At 47.2% G+C, this 20,161-nt stretch overlaps 1 protein-coding gene across 8 annotated transcripts in view; it reads left to right on the plus strand.

Annotated features, from left to right (window-relative positions):
* Positions 1–20,161, plus strand: part of hdac5 (histone deacetylase 5) — a 334,491-nt gene that overhangs the window by 192,926 nt on the left and 121,404 nt on the right. For 4 of the 8 annotated variants that reach the window (XM_085966332.1, XM_085966327.1, XM_085966326.1 and 1 more), the window contains 4 exons: positions 12,846–13,090; positions 16,269–16,413; positions 16,798–16,839; positions 17,882–18,002. In XM_085966332.1, coding sequence (XP_085822458.1) covers positions 12,846–13,090; positions 16,269–16,413; positions 16,798–16,839; positions 17,882–18,002 — 553 coding nt within the window. Of the gene's footprint in view, positions 1–12,845; positions 13,091–16,268; positions 16,414–16,797; positions 16,840–17,881; positions 18,012–20,161 lie in introns of all 8 variants that reach the window. The other 4 variants (XM_085966329.1, XM_085966334.1, XM_085966331.1 and 1 more) reach the window with 4 other exon arrangements.

Raw genomic sequence — 20,161 nt, forward strand, 5'->3', positions numbered from 1 at the left:
CTTAAACTATTTTTTTCAGAATACTTTGCTGACCCTTTTCACTGGTTCAAAAACCAACCTTGTTGCTCTATCCTTTGGTCTTGTGCTGTCCTTGTTCAAACCCCCCCAGTCCTCCTCTGCCTGCTTTCTGTTAACACAGCCGTAGGCATTTGCTACCAAAAATAGCCCTCCTGCTCTTCGGGCTTTCGAGCTGTTCCATGCCTGCTGCAAAAATCATTCCTCTCCTCTCTTCCCGCCCCCCCCCCCCCCCCCACTGAAGAGAAATATTGGTCCAGCTTCTCGCCAACTTCCCACCCAATGTCCTTGGCTCTGCTCCAAATATTGGCACTATTCCTCTTCAAGACCCCTTCAAAAGTCAGCCTATTGTTTTATCAGGCTGCTGGAGGTAAATTAGGGGACTTGGGGAGAAGAGAAAAAAAACGAGTAACTGACAAAAGGATTGGGCAGCCAAGGAGAGGAGGAAAAGTGAACAGGCTGAGGAAAGGGGCAGTGTGAGGGAGGTGAAGAAAGGGGTGCTTGAGGGCAATAGAAAGGGTATGGGAGAGATTGACAGGTGATGAGGTGTGGGATGTGACGAGGGGCAACAGGGGTAACTGAATGGAAGAGAGCAGCTAAGCCTCCGAGAGATCGGGGAGGTAATTATGGCTATTGATATAGTATTTTAAAAATCTGAGGTCTGCATGCACTTCCTGCCTACAAAATCTTAATTTCCATGTCACATTTTTATTGCACTTGGGTGTTGGCCTTGGTTCAGTTGGTGGCACTCTCGCCTCTGAGTCAGAAGGTCGTGGGTTCAAGCCCCACTCCAGAAACTTGAGCACATAATCTAGGCTGACCCTTCAATGCAGTGGAGTGCTACAACGTTGAAGATGCCATCTTTTGGATGAGGCATTAAAACGAGGTCCCATCTGCTTTCTCAGGTGGACGTAAAAAATCCCATGGCAATATTCGAAGAAAAGCAGGGTAGTTTTCCTGGTGCTCTGGTCACAATTTGTCCCACAACCAATAACACACAAATAGATTATCTGGTTGCTTGTCTTATTGATGTTTGTGGGATCTTGATGTGTGCAATTTAGCTGCCATGTTTCTCTACAACAGTAACTGCAGTTCAAAAGTACTTCATAGGCTGTGAAGCTCTTTGGGATGCCCTGAGGTTGTGAAATGCAAGCTTGCTTTCTTAATGTTACCTGTCACTTGTAAGCCCAAGCCTGGATGTTATCCAGGTGCTGCTTAGGCTGGCATGGGCTGCTTCTTCATCGGAGTTCTGAATTGAGCTGAACACTGGCATCATCCGCGGACAGCCCCACTCCTGATCTTATGATAGAGGAAAGATCAGTGATGAAGCAGCTAAAGATGGTTGGACCAAGAACGCTTTCCTGAGGAACTCTGGCAGGGATGTGCTTTGGCTGCAATTTTTTGAACCTCCAGCAACCACAACCATCTTCCTTTGTGTCAGGTATGATTCCTGCCACTGGTGGGCGGGGTGGGGGGCGGTTACCCTTTGATTCACATTGACCTCAGTTTTGCTAGGTAGGGGAATAGAACTGTCATGGAGTAATAGAAACTCAGAGCAAATACAGAGTAAGTGAGGGGATAGGATGAGATGGATGTCAGAGAGAGGCATTGCAAAGATGGATGCAGGGTGAGAAGGACAGGAGGTTACAGGGGAATTAAGTGTATGGCAAGATAGAGTTGATGGTGAGAAGTGACAGACCAATCATTAGAGGCTGCACTGAGAGCAAGATGTTGGAAGTAATAGGAGTCAGAATGTGCAGTAAGTATGACACGGAGTGAAGGAGGGGAGATAAAAAGGACATGAGGTGACAACAAAATGAAGCCAGGGAATGATGCATAGGACAATTGGGCTGTCAGAAGGCAAATGAGTAGGTTACTGAGGGTTTACTAGGAAGCAGTGATGGATGTAACAAAGTAACAGGGTACACAGAGTTTCATGCTGCAACAGAAGACTTGCAACAAAGTGGTTACAGCTCCCCCTCCTTTTGCATTGCTTTCCTAAGCCACCCTTCACTGTGATTGAATCCCCCCACCACACCCATGACATGAAAGCCACCCTGCATTCTGTCTGGTTTCCTACCCCTACTTGCCCTATGTCCAGCAATCAGCAAACAGCCCTTTGTCCATGGCCAGGTCCCTCACCACACCCAATACCAAAGCCTTCTGGCCTATTACAGTACCTCAACCCCCCCGCCCCCCCCCCCCAACTTCCCAGCACCCCATTTCAAAAATAGCAGCCTGTGATCCTCACCATCTCCCTTTCCCACAACACCTCACCCACATCACTTCCCACCTAAAGGAAAAGAAGAAAAACCAAGTCAAAGAAGTGGCAACATGAGCGTGACAAAGCCACATTAGAGATCTTGGCCTAGAAATTCAGTGGGCCTTGCGCCCACTTAGCGCCTAAAGAGGCCTTTTGCGCCGGCGGGGTGGTAGCGCGGAAATTGAGTGCAGCGGTATTGGCGGCGGTAGCTGTTAGCGCTGCGCCGGGACCGATGACGTCATCGGTGTGCGCGGTGGCCCGTAACGCCCCGAAACCGCGCCGATCCCCATATTTATTTGCGGCCGCCTCCTCCGAAGCGGGCGCAAACAGCGACCAGAAAACGGGGCCGTCCTGCTGCCATAGTGGGGCGCTTTAAAGCGGAAGGTGCGGCCGGCCGCTTTTTCGGCGGCCGCCTGCCCGCACCTCCTTCCCCGGCCTCCTCCACAACCCCCACGGCATTGCCGGCTGGTTTCCGTGGAGCCCGGCACTTCTCCGTTGTGCCGGGCTCTTTTGCCGGCACTCGCGGATCGGGGCTCCGGCCGTTGCAGGCACCTCCCCCTTAAGAGAAGGAGGAGGCCTGCAGTACCGCAGCCTGCCGCACCGCATCGGGTGGCGCTGCGGCAACTAGCGCGCCGATATTCAGTTGCAGCGCCCCAAACGGAGGCGGGCACACCCTGGTATAGCGCCCGCTTCCGAATTGGGGCGCAGAAGACGAATATACGGCGTGCGCTAATGCCTCCTCGCCCAGCGCTAACTTTTGGGCGCGAGCGAGCTGCCCGCGCCCAAGTGAATTTCTAGGCCCTTCTACTTAAATTTCTTATGAGCAACACCATGGGAGATCCAATTTATAAAAATCCTGATTTAATATCTTTATGGCTGTTTAAAATGGTTTTGAACAGTTGATCAAATTAAGTTTGAATGACTGTTTTCATATCCGTATTTAACTAAACCACTTAATAGAATAGCCTGAACAAAAACTTTGTAGGATAATTAATACTATGGCAAAAATATTTTTTTCCATTTATTGAACTCTCATCAATGCAAAGAAATCGTTTGAGTTTTAGCCTTGACTGATGTTTCCAATCAGGTTTCCCCTAGGGTCTAAGGTTACTCATCTTAGCAAAGCATCTCCAAGAAAATTGTCTGGAGACGGATCCCTCCTTGCATTCCTCATTTGCGGAAGTTGGCAGGTCAAAAACATGTAAATTAATGACCTTCATGGGTTACTAGTAGGTTGGACTGTCCCTTCTCACCCTCCCAAAATAGAGAACCTGTATCATTTGGGGGTTGGCATAATGGGGTCTAATCTAAGAATGGAGGAAATGGGTTATATTTCAAAAACCACAATAAAAAAATGTCTCAACATGTTTAGGGGTCCTAGTATAGAAATCACTAAAAGCTAGTGGACAGGTGCAAAAAATAATTAAAAAGGCTATTAGAATGTCGGCCTTTATCTCAAGAGGAGTGGAAGTTCTGTCACAGCTGCATAGAGCTCTGGTTAGACCCCATGTGGAGTACTGCGTTCAGTTCTGGGCACCATAACTTGGGAAGGATATATTGGCCGTGGAGGGGGTGCAACGCAAATTCACCAGAATGATACTGGGCTAAAGGGTTAAATTATGAGGGCAGGTTGCATAAACTAGGCTTGTAGTCCCTCGAATATAGAAGATTAAGGAGTGATCTAATTGAGTTATTTAAGATGATCAAAGGAGTTGTAGATAGAGAGAAACTATTTCCTCTGGTGGGGGATTCCAGAACAAAGGGGCAAAGCCTTAAAATTAGAGCAAGGCTGTTCAGGGGTGATGTCCGGTAACACTTCTCACACACACACACACACACACACACACTCACACACTCACAGACACACTACACAGACAGACACAGACAGACACAGACACACTTCACACACACACACGCACACACGCACACACTCACACACACACACACACACACACACACACACACACACACACACACAGTTGTAGAAATCTGGAAAGCTCTGCCCTCAAAAAGCTGTTGAGATGAGGTCAATTGAAAATTTCAAAATTGAGATTGATAGTAAGGGTTAGCAAGACAGGTAGATGGAGTTAAGATACAGATCAGCCATGATCTAACTGAATGGCAGTATACGCTCAAGGGACTGAATGGCCGACTCTTATTCCTATGTTCCGAACTGCTTATTTTTACATCTTCTAGAAGGATTGCACATTGTTTCCATAATTAAAATACATTTTTAAAACTCTGATTTGGAGAATTATTAGGTTTGTAGAAATGCCCTGAAGATAAATAAAAGAAGTGAAGCATTTCTCCTCCGTACTTTTAGCTATTATTAGGGAGCTGACGTCCCAGGTTCCAATGAGTAATTCTGAAATGCCCAGAAGACGAGTAGTCTTAATCTCTGACTTTTTTTTGCCTGAAAATATAATTATGCACTCACTGTCTATTTCCCCTTTGAATTCAAAGATTTCTAAGTTTAGATTAGAGAATTTCAAATATATGTAGTAGTGGTGGAATTTTTATCCACTTTATTGAAAATGTGGTTCCCACTGTATGGGGTTAGGTAAGAGTTCTATATCATTTCCTTTAATTCCTTGGCCATTTTTTGTTAATATAACTTCCCAGCAGCAACTGCGTATGCAACATGCTACATTACTAAGTATGTCAGCATGCCAACGCTTCCTTTTTTCTCCAGGATATCTTATTACTAGCTGTATATTTGGAATCATAGAATTTTACAGCACAGAAGAAAGTCATTCGGCCATCATGCCTGGCCAGGTCTCCAAAAGAGCTACAGTGTTAGTCCTATCTGAGATTTCCTTTTTTATTACAGGAAAATCTAATTTTTGGAGATTCTGTTCAGGAAATTACAGCCTTAGATCCTTTTGGATTGTAGTAGCAAACCTTGCTTAATCTAATTTTAGTTTTCTGTAAAGTATGCAGTTGGATGCCTAACTGTTTTCTAAGCTGTAATACATTCAGAAGTATAAATTGCGTATGCAAAGCAGCCAGTTTTACTGGTAGATGTTCTCCATTTTTCTCTGGAAGAACAACATTGTGGCCTAGAAATTCACTATGGCCCCGCCAGCTGGCTAACGGCCAAAAGTTAGCGCTGGGCGCGGAGCCATGTGCGACCGTCCGATATTCACTTTTTGCGGCCCAAGTCGGAACCGGCCGCTATGCCAGGGTGTGCCCGCCACCGCTTGGGGCGCTGAAACTGAATATCAGCGCTCTAAGTGCCGCTGCGCCACCCGATGCGGTGCGGCAGGCTGCGGTACTGCAGGCCTCCTCCTTCTCTTAAGGTGGAGGTGCCTGCAACAGCGAGATCGCCGCTGGATTGTGCCGGCAAATGAGCCCGGCACCAAGCACAAGTGCCGGGCTCGCGGAAAGCAGCCGGCAATGCCGCGGGGGGGGCGGGGCGGGGGCGGGGTGGGGGGGGGAGGCCGTTTTTCAATCGCTGTTTGCGGCCGCAACTAAATATGGGGTTTGGGCCGGAAGCGGGGCGGAACCGGGGCACTGCGCACACCAATGACGTCATCGGTGTCGGCGCAGCGCTACCGGCTACCGCCGCCATTACCGCAGCGCTGAATATCAGCGCACCCTCTTACACTGGCGCAGAAACCCTATTTGGGCGGTAACTGGGCGCAAAGCCCACTGAATTTCTGGCCCTATATATGTTCTTTTACATAATTAGATCCTTCGGCAGACACGGCAGCTTTGCACATTAGTGCTCGCCCGCGCTTTGTGCATGGAGCATAGAATGTGGTTTGTGATTCCTATGAATTTGACGCTCTCTGACCACTTGTAGAGAGCGCCAGCAAGTAGAGGTTAAGAAAATCTGCACTTTTGCAACTTCTAATGACTGGTTCAAGAAGCATTGGTTAAGTCAAAGAAGCAGTTCATCTACCTGCCAACTCAGCCAGGAATTGTGGAGGTTATGTGACATGAAATTTAACAGATCTTGCATGACAAGCCGACTTCAGTCAGTGGTTATTTTCCACAGTACGTGCAGAACATTTAAGTTCCTGTGTCTGAGTTGCAGATGCAAAATGTAGTTTTTGACGTATGTTATATACCAGCTACAATATTCTGAGGTATTAAAGAGAAACCCAATTACTGTCAAAAATTAAATATTTAAGTGATTTGTCACCCCAACCAGAAAGTAGCTAGGGCAAAGGCCCTGACTGACTTCTGCTGGTGGTCTCGTTATCTGAATATCTTAGTAGTTATAAGTCATGGGGTACAATTTTGGTCCATTTTAGGTCTCATATGTTACCAGTTTTCTGAAAACAGTAACGACTTCTATGTATATTATATGGAATAATACATTCGGAGTTTAACACATCTTGGGGTTCAGATGATCTCAATGAACCACGAAGACTGTTTCTCTAAACCCCTTGAAGTGTTGTTGCCTTGTAACACCCTTCACCCAATGTATTGCATGTCATTATTATTTGTATTTATTTGACTATTTAAAAATAAAATAATTACTGTAAAGATGATGTAAATGTTAATCACTAAAAACATTGCTGTATTGCCAAGTGGATGCTACTAGCAGCTGTGTGTTTAGCTTGCATTCATTAAGCCCACAACCTTAGTTGTCACAACAGGGACTTGCAGATTACTGCAGGGAAAAACCTTCAAGTAAGGCACAATACATTTCTTTGCTGAATCAGTGTTAAAATGTTTTAATACAGTGCTTCAGGCTTCCCATTTCAGTAAAGATTGTTAAATAGTCCACTGCTGTAGTGCTCTTGTCCTGTTTTGTTCAAATATATGTATTTTTAAAAATCCATACTTTCTATTTCTGCAGTGCAGGACACTATCCGTACACACTGCTGTATTCCTTCCCGCAAGAGGGAATACTGATTTAAAAATAAACTACTGGCACCAATGTGATCATAGGCTTGAGCCCGTCTCCAGCTCTGCACAATGCATGATTCTGCCACTACACGTATAAGGAGTTTCATAACTTCTATTCAAATATTCTTAAATTTTCATACAAAATGTAAGATCCAAATTGCAAAGGTCACTTGAATAAATGGAATTGTTTCTGACTTGTGTGATCCGGGAGTGAATTGTTTTTTGTCTTCCCCTCTACTGGATAACTAAAACATTTCAAACGCAAACCTTGCCAGAATCTGTTGTTGAGCACAGTTCTGCTTATGGGTGGTCTGGTAGCTCCAGCAGGTTAGATCATTGTGTTTCCTATGATATGTTTGAATCTCTCATCCCTACTGACATTCAGATTTGCCTGTCCGCTTCCTGATCAAGAAGCAAACAGGACAATTACTTGATAGCTGAGTGGTCCCTCTTACAAATTGTACAAGACATATCCCACACTGCAGGAATTCATCTCCTTTTGGTTGATTATGAGCACTATTGGTGATTTCCAAGGAAATAATCCTACCCTCCCAAGTGTAAAAGTGTGGCAATGAGGTAGAAATATAATATGTCCGATGTATGCTCTGTGTGTTTGCAGCTGTACAGTACTGAAAAATCATTGTGTAACTTCCCCACAGGGAACGCTAAGTTCTTTTTTTACTCAAATATTCAGTAGTTTTCCATATATTTTTCAGTGAAAATCGCAATTTAAACTTAAAAATTCTGGAGGCACTTGCATAATGAAAAAGATTTATAGCAGACATTATTTTTGTTCTGGAGGGGAAGATGCCTATCATACATGCCCCAATGTTGTGATAACGCTTTTTTTAATACATCATGTAGCATGTTTGAAAACAAATTGAAAAAGCTTACCAACATGACTAAAGGTTATACATTAGGGGTCATTTTCTGATTGTGCTCCTGATGCACACCCTCGCCTGCTGGCAGCATATATTGGAGATTCGGGCACATTGCTCATGTTTTCCAAACCTATTTTTTGGAAAATCTTGCAGTACACCTGCTTGGAATTTTGACATGCGCTGCCGGCAGGTGAGGTCCCCTGCTGCAATTTGAAATGTTCCGCTTACATTATATACTTTCCCATCTGCACACAAGTGCATTAGCACGGTCACTTCAATACCCTTCATTGAAGGAAAACAACACGCAGTTTTGTATCCGATACCAGATTCAGAATGGTTGGACATGAAAAGATTTTATGCCATCTATCCCAAAGGCCCAATGAGTTTATCCAATGAGCAGCTGAGCCGTACAGACTAGGAATAATTGGGTTTGATCCTTGATCTGTGCTGAATTGGTTCATCTTGGCTGGGGTGGCAGTAAGGGCACTACAATTGGCCTCAGTGTCCCGAAGCTGGGGAAGAGCAAATCGGCCAGGTTTCTTGTTTCTGATCGCTATCGGCAACTCCAGTTGGAAGTGGGAGTATATAGATTTTGGGTGAGCACAGGATTGGGGTTGACTCTAATGCTCCTCTCTCTCTTCCACTCTCTCCCCCACCGCCCCCCCCCCCCCCCCAACCCCCAAATCATCAAATAGTTTGCTGGCACTCTGTCGAGACTCACACTTATGTCAGTTACCAGAGGGTGACCAGATAAGATGGAACTGAGAATTGATGATTTCAGAAAATGAAGGACTGGAGAAAATTGATGATTTTTTTGAAGAAGTTTTTAAGTTAATTGCAATTCTGCAATGCAGCAGTACAGTTCAATCATATCTGAGACTTTCCCTGTTCTGTCATATTGGAAAGGGGGAGGATCTGATGGTACAACTAGCGATTTTGAGAAGTGCAGAAAATGAATGCACATGTAATAAAAACTGGATCAATTCTTGAAATGAGCCACAATGTACCGATACTTATTGTAACTTTTTTGTTCAGTTTTGGTGATTTACCATTTCCCTCTGTATCCTTGAATTGATAATACTGTAACATCTCCAGTCTACTGACATCAATGGGTAATGATGCACCAGTAAGGTTAGCACCTACTAAAGAAAGAACTTCATATGGTGCCTTTCACTACCTCGGGATATACCAAAGCACATCACAGTCGATGAAGTACTTCAGCAGTGTACTTACTCTTGTAATGTAACAAACATGGCAGCCAGTTTGTTGGCTGAGGGACAAATGTTACCTAGAATTTACAGCACAGAAACCGGCCATTTGACCCAACAGATCTATGCCAGTGGCTATGCTCAGCACGAGCTTCCTCCCACCTTACTTCCTCTAACCCTAGCGACATAGCCTTCTATTCCTTCCTTCCTCATGTACTTATCTAGTTTCCCCTTAAAAGCATCTCTGCTATTCGCCTCAACCTGAATTCCTTATTGGATTTATGCGACTATCTTCTATTTATCGCCCCGAGTTTTGGACTCCCTCACAAGTGGAGACATCTTCTCTATGTCTATCCTATCGAATCCCTTCATAATTTTATAGACCTCTATTAGGTCAGGTATCATCCGTGTAAATCTTTTTTGCACTTTCTCCAGTGCTAATAAGGAGACCAGAACTGTGTACAGTACTCTTAAGTGTGGTCCAACCAAGGTTCTGTGGGGAACAAATTCGGTTGATTAGCGCCTCCCGTTAGCACCTTAAGAGGGTGCTAATGGGGCGCAAAGCAACTAGCGCCCGGGCGCGGCGATGTTTGCACCGCTCGCGAAATTGACCAGACATTTTGTGACGGCGCTAAACACTACCGCCACGATCTCCTGCACCCGCAGATCGTGACGTCAGTCAAGCGTGCAACGGCCCGGTAGCGTCCCGGACCGGGTATTGAGTGGCGCCCCCTGCCTTGCCGCCTGCCGCTAGCAACGACAGGTAGAGGGGAATGCTTTGCAGTCGGGAAGGGACTGGGAGAGTGCTATTTAAAGGCGACCGCTTCCTGACTTTTTTTGTCAGCGACATTTTTGCAACATGCATTCTGAGAGAGAGAGAGACTTCTGGAGAGATTCAACGCTGTGTGAAGGAGTTTTGGGTACTGCCAGCACTTTGCAGGTTCTTTTTGATTTGACCTTCCTTGCATCGATTTAGAAGAGAGTATGGGGCTGCACTCTGAGCTCTTTCCCTGGGCGCCTCCATTGTTCTTTCTAGCAGAATTGATGTACAGGTCTCTGCAGGCCGAGATTCAAGGCTGCAATGAGCAGGGTGTGAATGGAGAGCAAGATCGACCCTCCCCTTTAAGAACTGGCCGGCGCCAGTGTGTCTGTGTTCCATTACTGACTGACATCACATGAGCTTCGCCAGCGCTCTGAGGTAGCACCTCGCTCCTTGGCGTTAACGCCTTAAGAGACGTATTTAGCGCTCCAATCACCTCCAGGGGCGATAGAAGCCAAGTTTGCAGTCGGAGGCGATAATTAGCGCCAGGCACTAAACTTTGCACCCAGCTAATAATTGCACCCCAAACAGGGCGATACCGAATTTCTCCCCCTATATATTTAAAGTAACTTCTCTAGTTTTGGCCAAGGCACTGGGAGAACTCCCCTGCTTTTCTTCGAATAGTGCCTTGGGATCTTTTACTTGAGAGGGCAAAGGTGGCCTTAGTTTAACATCTCCCTCAGTACCTTATCGAAGTGTCAGCCTTGATGGCACTTTTCCTGTAAGACCTAGTGTTTTTTCAGCCCTTTGGGGCGCCAACTTTGCTACTTTTAGCGCCCCGAAAAAGTTAGCCCCCCCCCCCCCCACCCAAAATTCACTGGTAGCGCCCCAAGAGGGAACTACTGGAAGTGCTCCCCCTCCCTCTTGGGGCGTTGCGAGGGAATATCGCTGCACTACGATGGCGCTGTGGCACATTGTGCCGCGGTACTGCAGGCTAGGCCCTTCCCCTTATTAAAGGGGAAGGGCCTAGCGCAGCATAACCCGGGGCCCAGCTGGGCCACCAGGGATCGGAATGTCGGCAAAAGAGCCCAGCACTCGAGGAGTGCCGGGCTCTCGGAGCGCAGCCGGCACCCCGCAGGGGGGCTTCACAGGAGGCCGAGGACAGCAACGGGGACAGGTGCAGGCAGGCGGCCAGCAACAAAAATGACCGCACGGCACCTCCCCTTTAATTTGCGCCACACCGGCCGCACGTACGCCCCCCCCCCCCGACCCTGTCGGACATAGTGTCTGACGATAAGTCAGGGGGCGCTACCGAAGATCGTGGCCGGGGCGTTGCGCACAGCGATGACATCATCGGCGGAGGCGCAGCGCCGCGGGGCACTAACGGTTACCGCCGCCACTAACCTCCCGCTGAATTTCGCCTGGGCACTAGTTGCTTTGCGCCCTCTCTGGGAGCTAATGGTAGGCACAAATCAACCAAATTTTTACCCCATATTTCCTTCAGCAAAACATGCGTGAGCTCACAGGAGATTGATTAGTAATAAATTAGGGGATTTGTGCCGAGCATTCACTTCCTGTCATTAAACTCCTGTTGTTATACTTTCACTGTCTTGATATTTTGGCAACTGTAACTCTTTCAGCAGATTCTGCAATCTGAGCATGTGCATTGTTCACATTCACCCACGATGCATTAAAAAAAGACTTGCATTTATATAGCGCCTTTCACGACCACCGGACGTCCCAAAGTGCTTTGCAGTGAATGAAGTACTTTTTGAAATGTAGTCACTGTTGTAATGTAGGAAACGCGGCAGCCAATTTGCGCACAGCCAGTTCCCACAAACAGCAATGTGCTAATGACCAGATAATCTGTTTGTTTAGTGATGTTGATTGAGTCATAAATATTGACCAGGGCACCGGGGATAACTCCCCTGCTCTACTTCGAAATAGTGCCATGGGGTCTTTTACGTCCACCTGAGAGAGTAGACGGGGTTTCAGTTTAACGTCTCCTGTGCAAGATGGCACCTCCGACAGTGCAGCACTCCCTCAGTACTGCACTGGAGTGTCAGCCTAGATTTTTGTGCTCAAGTCTTTGGAGTGGGATTTAGTATTATTTTAGTTAGCCCAACCAATGTGGTGCTTCTCTTTAGTTTCTCGCAATACTTCTTTGGTTGTTTTGAAAAATTATTGAAGAAATAGAGATCAAGTTTTAAAAGCTTTATTCAGGTAAGGTTTATATTGAGTGTTTTTAAAAGAGGCTATCTCCGTTTGCACCTGAGAAAAGTAGATCCATTTCAAAAATGATATTGTATTGATTACACACTTGTAGCTTTTGTTTATATTCATATTAGAAGCGTTCTATTTTTTCAGTGGAGAACTTAAATTGTGTTTTGCTATTTAACAGTATTTCAGTTTCTGTGCTTTTGAAAAAAGTTACTGAATAATCAGTGAATTGGGTTTTCAACTAAAATTTTCAATAAAAGCTGTTGATTCTTTTTACTTCAAAAGCATATTAAGCTGAGAGACAGAAAGAAAGAGACAAAGATTGCTATTTCCCTATGCCCCATTTATATGGACGGTTTCATAACTCCGAACTTGCATAGGTGCCTAAATGACAACATCAGAGTCTCGTAAGTTTAATATCTGGAAGACTGACAGGTGCTTCTGGCACCACTGGAAAACCCAACCAAAAGATGATTGACAGCAATCTGACATAAGCAATCATCACCCATATGTCTGATCAGATACAGCCACTTTACACCCATTTATTGTGCATAGTTACATCATAAAATCTACTCTACTATGTCTAGCAATTTTAAAAATGTTGCTTTGTTTGCTAAAGTGTGTTCTGTCTTTCACAGCAGTTGAAGTTAAATCCTCCCTGCCTGTGACTATGCAGACTGCTACTCCAGTTGACCTGCGGACAGACCCTAGAATCCCAATCCCAACTGTGGACCCTCATCTTCGCGAGCAGCAGTTGCAACATGAACTGCTGATGCTGAAGCAGCAGCAACAGATCCAGAAGCAGCTATTATTTGCCGAGTTCCAGAAACAACACGAACACCTGACGAGGCAGCATGAGGTTCAGATTCAAGAACACCTAAAGGTACTTCCCATAATCTCAGTTTAGTTTGCGCACTAACACTCACTGTTAAACTCCATCCTTCACTGTAACACGCCACTATTGGCTATCATTTCCCAGAATAATATGTAAAGCACAGGCAGGGAAGTTCTGTATAATGTTTCCCATATCACTCCTCATTACTTTTGTACATGGAATGATTTGGATTGAGACAGACGAAGTGTTAGCATAACGAACTGTGGACTCATGCTACTCTTGCAGTGAAAGTTATAGTTAAACTATTTACTTTTCTAACAGCCCTTGCTTTTATGTTGCTTGCCATCAGATGTTTTGTTTGATTATTCCTCCTCTCACTACTTTTGCCCACGTTGTTTTTCTAAACCATATTGACACTTGTGAATTAGGGTAGAATATATAAATTCACAGTAACCGAAAAAGTTAATTGAAAGCATTGACATTATTGCATTATTAAGTGTGCAATTGTATTTGAACATTTTGCATAATAACGCAAGCTACCCTTTGCAAGTGAGTTTTTTTTGTGATGCAGGACCCTTCTCCCAGTCATTTGCGAGTGGTGAAATTTATTTTGGTAGACAATTTTTTTTATTGCTACTCTTGTCAAAAGTATTTACAGACTATTTCAGGCAATTATAACTTATCCCATGTAGGCCCTTCAGTATTCCCTGTGCCATTCTAAGGCCTGCAGTAATCACAGCACAGTTTAAAAATGCATTTTTATGAGTTCAAGCTATTTAGAGATCTAAGACTCATTACTTTGATAGCAGTACTTTGATCTCTCCATATAGTCAAAATAAGTTTACTCTGTAGGTATGGGAACAGGCCTTTTCTTTGATGTTCTTCACATGACTAAATAGTTGGCAAATTGGGCAGCTAACATTTTAGAGAGACGTAAACCCAAGTAAAAAATTTAGGAATTTGGGTCGTTGTCAATTTGAACTCTTGAATGACGTCCTTTTGACGATGGTAACTAAGGTGCAGAGTGTTCTTCAAATCATTTCATCTGAATGTAGCCAGACATCACATTCTTTATAAATAGGGATGCTCAATGATCTGAATAGTGACATAATAGTGAGACTGGATTGTTGATCATGTCCAGAGCTACAAATTTATTATTTTGATCTTTAACCTTGTTAAAAAGCTTGTTTGTATAATAAGCATAGTGTCTTCTGCAGCACAAATCTTTCATGGCAACAGCTGAGTTTTTTGAGCACACTATTCCAACAGTTGAGCTAATGAAGCATAATTCCATGTACAGAAAACGCGTTTAAACGGCACCTAATTATCCGGAATTTTCTAATAACCGGCAGAATTCTGGAGTAGGTTTTGAGGCTTCCGTATACTGTACATTTGTGGCTGTGTAACCGGGGTTCTCGTACCTTTTGCCATGTAATCATGGCTCCTGCACCTCTGGTTGTGTAACCTTGTAACCTGGTCCCCTGTACCTGTGCCTGTGGACCGGGGCTCCGGCCCCTGTGTCTGTGGACCGGGGCTCCGGCCCCTGTGTCTGTGGACCGGGGCTCCGGCCCCTGTGTCTGTGGACCGGGGCTCCGGCCCCTGTGTCTGTGGACCGGGGCTCCGGCCCCTGTGTCTGTGGACCGGGGCTCCGGCCCCTGTGTCTGTGGACCGGGGCACCGGCCCCTGTGTCTGTGGACCGGGGCTCCGGCCCCTGTGTCTGTGGACCGGGGCTCCGGCCCCTGTGTCTGTGGACCGGGGCTCCGGCCCCTGTGTCTGTGGACCGGGGCTCCGGCCCCTGTGTCTGTGGACCGGGGCTCCGGCCCCTGTGTCTGTGGACCGGGGCTCCGGCCCCTGTGTCTGTGGACCGGGGCTCCGGCCCCTGTGCCTGTGGACCGGGGCTCCGGCCCCTGTGCCTGTGGACCGGGGCTCCGGCCCCTGTGCCTGTGGACCGGGGCTCCGGCCCCTGTGCCTGTGGACCGGGGCTCCGGCCCCTGTGCCTGTGGACCGGGGCTCCGGCCCCTGTGCCTGTGGACCGGGGCTCCGGCCCCTGTGCCTGTGGACCGGGGCTCCGGCCCCTGTGCCTGTGGACCGGGGCTCCGGCCCCTGTGCCTGTGGACCGGGGCTCCGGCCCCTGTGCCTGTGGACCGGGGCTCCGGCCCCTGTGCCTGTGGACCGGGGCTCCGGCCCCTGTGCCTGTGGACCGGGGCTCCGGCCCCTGTGCCTGTGGACCGGGGCTCCGGCCCCTGTGCCTGTGGACCGGGGCTCCGGCCCCTGTGCCTGTGGACCGGGGCTCCGGCCCCTGTGCCTGTGGACCGGGGCTCCGGCCCCTGTGCCTGTGGACCGGGGCTCCGGCCCCTGTGCCTGTGGACCGGGGCTCCGGCCCCTGTGCCTGTGGACCGGGGCTCCGGCCCCTGTGCCTGTGGACCGGGGCTCCGGCCCCTGTGCCTGTGGACCGGGGCTCCGGCCCCTGTGCCTGTGGACCGGGGCTCCGGCCCCTGTGCCTGTGGACCGGGGCTCCGGCCCCTGTGCCTGTGGACCGGGGCTCCGGCCCCTGTGCCTGTGGACCGGGGCTCCGGCCCCTGTGCCTGTGGACCGGGGCTCCGGCCCCTGTGCCTGTGGACCGGGGCTCCGGCCCCTGTGCCTGTGGACCGGGGCTCCGGCCCCTGTGCCTGTGGACCGGGGCTCTGGCCCCTGTGCCTGTGGACCGGGGCTCCGGCCCCTGTGCCTGTGGACCGGGGCTCCGGCCCCTGTGCCTGTGGACCGGGGCTCCGGCCCCTGTGCCTGTGGACCGGGGCTCCGGCCCCTGTGCCTGTGGACCGGGGCTCCGGCCCCTGTGCCTGTGGACCGGGGCTCCGGCCCCTGTGCCTGTGGACCGGGGCTCCGGCCCCTGTGCCTGTGGACCGGGGCTCCGGCCCCTGTGCCTGTGGACCGGGGCTCCGGCCCCTGTGCCTGTGGACCGGGGCTCCGGCCCCTGTGTCTGTGGACCGGGACTCTCGTACCTTGGGCCATTGTCACTCCATGTCCCTTCTTCGTTATCCGGAATTTTTAATCAACCGGCACCATCCCGGTCCCGTTGGTGCCGGATACCAAAGAGTTTCCTGTATTCACTGTATTCCAAATGGTAGCATGTATGCCTGTGGTATGAAAGCTTACTTGTAATGGATATACTAAATTTGTAAAATAGTGTCTGCTTCATGTTTACCTGGCCCTCTGTCATTTGTGCAAGCAACAACAGGAGATCCTAGCAGTGAAGCGTCAGCAAGAATTGGAACAACAACGTAAGATTGAACAGCAACGACATGAAGAGTTGGAGAAGCAGAGACTGGAGCAGCAATTGCTGATGCTGCGAAACAAAGCGAAAGGCAAGGAAAGTAAGGAAGCTGCGTGTGAATGTGAGCGTTGGTTCATTCAGGAGCTGGCCCCAATTCAGCTGCTGCACATCTCAGAGTTACGGGGTGGAGAATCTCAGAAAAGGACCGAATATCTGATGCACCAAGAGTGTTTACTTCTGAGACTGGGATTTAAGTTACACTGACGTGGCAGTCTGGGAAACACATTGCAGCTGATTTGAAGCTAACCAGACCCTGGAGTATTTCACACTACCACATCAAAAAAGGAGACACTCCATTATTTCATGCAATAACCCCCAATAGGACACCCAAGATATCTAATAAATTTAAAAGTAAATATATATTGCAATAGTAATTTGTCTTTCTTTGCCCAAAATTTTAATATTGTTTTCTTCCCATCCTTAGTTCCTTCTGCATCATGCACTATTCTGTGGGGAAAAAAGACAGGCAAGTAACCTGATTTCAGTATTTGGGCATTACCCCTCTTGGCCACTACGAGGTACATAAGAGTGCTCTGAGATAACTCACTCTAATTTTTCCTTTGCTCCCATTTGCTCTGCGTGGCCTCTTGATGTTGCAGACAAGATAACGAATTTGCACTGGGAAATGCTACCTCTGAGATTTTGAAAACTGGTCTGTTGCATTGTAGTATCAGCATAGTATACAAAACTACATAGTGAGGCTAGTTAAACTTCATGCAGTTTATGAAAAATCCGTTGGGCATTATGATAAACAGTCACAAAGGAGCAAACTAAACTTTGGCTATTTAAAATACTGATGCTTAAATCTGTAATCCAGCAATGGATCATTGTACCACTGCTGGGTAATTTATCCATAAAGTACCAACATCAATCTAAATAGTTCCTGTAAATTATTGGTTCCTTCATTATTGTATTGTGTGTGGAATAAATTGTTCTTGGTTAAATAAATGTTTATTTTGAATGAATACTACCATTAACAGTGTTGGCATTAATTTGGGTGTACTATATGGCTAAAATTAATTAGGCATACTTTTTGTAATATAGGGTATTCCAAGTACATTACTTTTTATTTAATTTTTTTTTGAAATATTTCTGAATGTAATGTTTTAACACAGAAATCATTCTTCAGATTTGTAGAAGCTATGATGTAGAGTAATGCAATTTTTTCAAATAATTGCCCTGTATTTAATATCTAAAATCCAATATAATTTTTGATGCAGTTTGATAAGTGATGCAGTAAAACAAAGCTTGTGAAAATTAGTATTAAACTATTAATCTAACTAATACAGATTCTAATTTCATTGTAATATTTAGTGTGGCAGGAAGGAACAACTGCAAAAATAATCTGTCCGATCATTTAAAATTTGTGTTGAGTAAAATTAACCAGTGTTGATCAGTAAAACTGGCATGATATTCAATGTGCTAAGAACATTACAATTAACTATTACTCTAAGAAAATGTATTTGTAACCTGTGTATTCTCATATATGCTATCCTTCTGCTCTTCAGGTGCAATAGCTAGTACAGAGGTCAAATTAAAACTTCAGGAGTTCCTATTAAGTAAAACTGCTTCAAAGGATTCTGTGACCAGTGGACTGAATCATTCCCTCCCTCAGCACCCCAAAAGCTGGTACTGTATGTGCATATTGTACTGTAGGTTATGCCTGCCATACATGTGGTAACTTAATATCTTATGCCTTCATACTCCAGTTTTTGCACTGAATTTAAAAATGTCCTGCAAAGATCTCAATAAAGAGTAGCATAATCTCTATAATTTGATGATATAGTCTCCATTACAACCCACACGGGGTGACATGGTGGTGGAGTAGCTCTGCAAGTGGCATGACATATGGAAATCAATTACTACTGTAATCTGATACTGGCATCCCTTCTAAGTATGTTTTTCTGAATAGCATTTCTGCATCAGAGAAAATTGACCCAAGAAATAAATAAAAAGTTAAGTAATACATTGACATGTGACCACAAGACTGATGCAAGTGAGAGAGGCCATTCAGCCCATTTTAGCTTACCTGCCCAGAAAGACGCTATAGATTCTTTGGGGCGCTAACTAGCGCCCTGAAAAAGTTAGCGCCCCCACGCCCGAAATTCACTGGTAGCGCCCCAAGACGGAGGCGGGGCGCTACTGGAAGCGCCCTGCCTCCCTCTTGGGGCGCTGCGAGTGAATATCGCAGCACGTTGCGCCACGGTACTGCAGGCCTTCCCCCTCTTATTAAAGGGGAGGGGCCTAGCGCAGCGTGACCCGGGGCCCAGCTGGGCCACCAAGGATCGGAGTGCCGGCAAAAGAGAAGTGCCAGGCTCACGGAGCGTAGCCGGCACCCTGTGGGGGAGCTGCACAGGAGGACAGGGATAGCAACGGGGGCAGGTGCTGGCAGGCGGCCAGCAACAAAAATGGCCGCCCAGCACCTCCCCTTTAATTTGTGTCGCCACAGCCGCAGGTAGGCCCCCTTGACCCAGTCGGACATGGCGTCTGGCGGCAAGTTGGGGCGCGGCCGGGGCGCTGCGCACAGCGATGACATCATCGCCGGAGGCGTAACCTCCCGATTAATTTTGCGGGAGGCGTTCGTGGCACCGCGTCTAGGCGCTAGTTGCTTTGCGCCCCGTTAGCGCCCTCTTGGGGCGCTAATGGGAGGCGCAAATCAACTGAATCTTTTCCCCCCCTAGTATCTAACTGTTGAATGAATCCAGGGTTTTGCCACCACCATTGTACCTGGACGACCATTCTGTATGTTGATCGTGCTTTTAATTAAGAACATCAGACCTAAATTTTGTCCCCTTATTCGACTCTGTTTAGTTTGAATTAGTCGTCTTAGATCTACTTTTACTATACCATTTGCTTTCTTACTTACCTCTCAGTTGCCTCCTTTCAAGGTTGAAAAGCACTAACACTTAAGCTGTTTTCTCTTTATAGTGTAGTGGAATATTTTTGTATCGCAAACTTTTTTTTATACATTAAGAGAATGAGTTTAAAAAAGTGTTTTTAATCTCGCATCGAGTCTGACAGAAAACATACGTTGCTTATCTATATATATAAATCGGTACATCTGTCATTCTGTCTATCTGTCATTCTGTCTGTCATCGCCTGTGCGTCTGGCGGGCTATGCGCTCGAAAGTTACAGGGCGTACTTACGCGCGCGTTACCTCCAAAGAAAGCTTACGCTTCCGAGACGGTTTTAAGCGTATTTACGTTTCGGCCGGGCTAAAATTGCGCCCGCGGTATCCCAAAAACCTTCAACATTCCGCTCATTAGCATCTCATTATCCGCTCATTGGTCGACCTCGAGGTCACTCTGTCGCTAATCGTACGGCGGCTTGCTGCCGCGTGCGGCCGGGCCAATCGGTGCGTGTGTGGGCGGGCCTTATCGTTCTGAACCGAGGTGAGTCGCCGCCATCTTGATTCCAAACTTTTCCTTTCTTTTTCCCGCTTTCTGCGTCTTTAAAAAAAAACGTTGCTTTTAAAACACACATTGTTTTAAAAAAAAATGATTTAGAAACGAATTAACTTATCTAATCTCATTAATTTTCCTACCTTTCCCCGTTTTTCCAGGTAGGCCTCGAAGCCTCGGCTTCTCCTCCGCACCCACGCCCGAGCTAGGCACCTCCCGGCCCCACTCGAAGGCTGCAGGGGCCGGCCTCAGCCCAGCGCCGCTACCTTACTAAAGGGTGCGCGCGCAGCAGGAGCTGAGACGCGGCGTCTCTCTCTGGCTCGGCCGGGGGGCGGGGCTTGCTGAGCGTCAACGGTTACCCTGGCAACCGGGCCCGCCGGCCGTCT

Source organism: Somniosus microcephalus, chromosome 24, assembly GCF_052327205.1.
Source record: "Somniosus microcephalus isolate GS21.2 chromosome 24, FLI_Smic_1.0, whole genome shotgun sequence".
Classification (NCBI taxonomy): domain Eukaryota; kingdom Metazoa; phylum Chordata; class Chondrichthyes; order Squaliformes; family Somniosidae; genus Somniosus; species Somniosus microcephalus.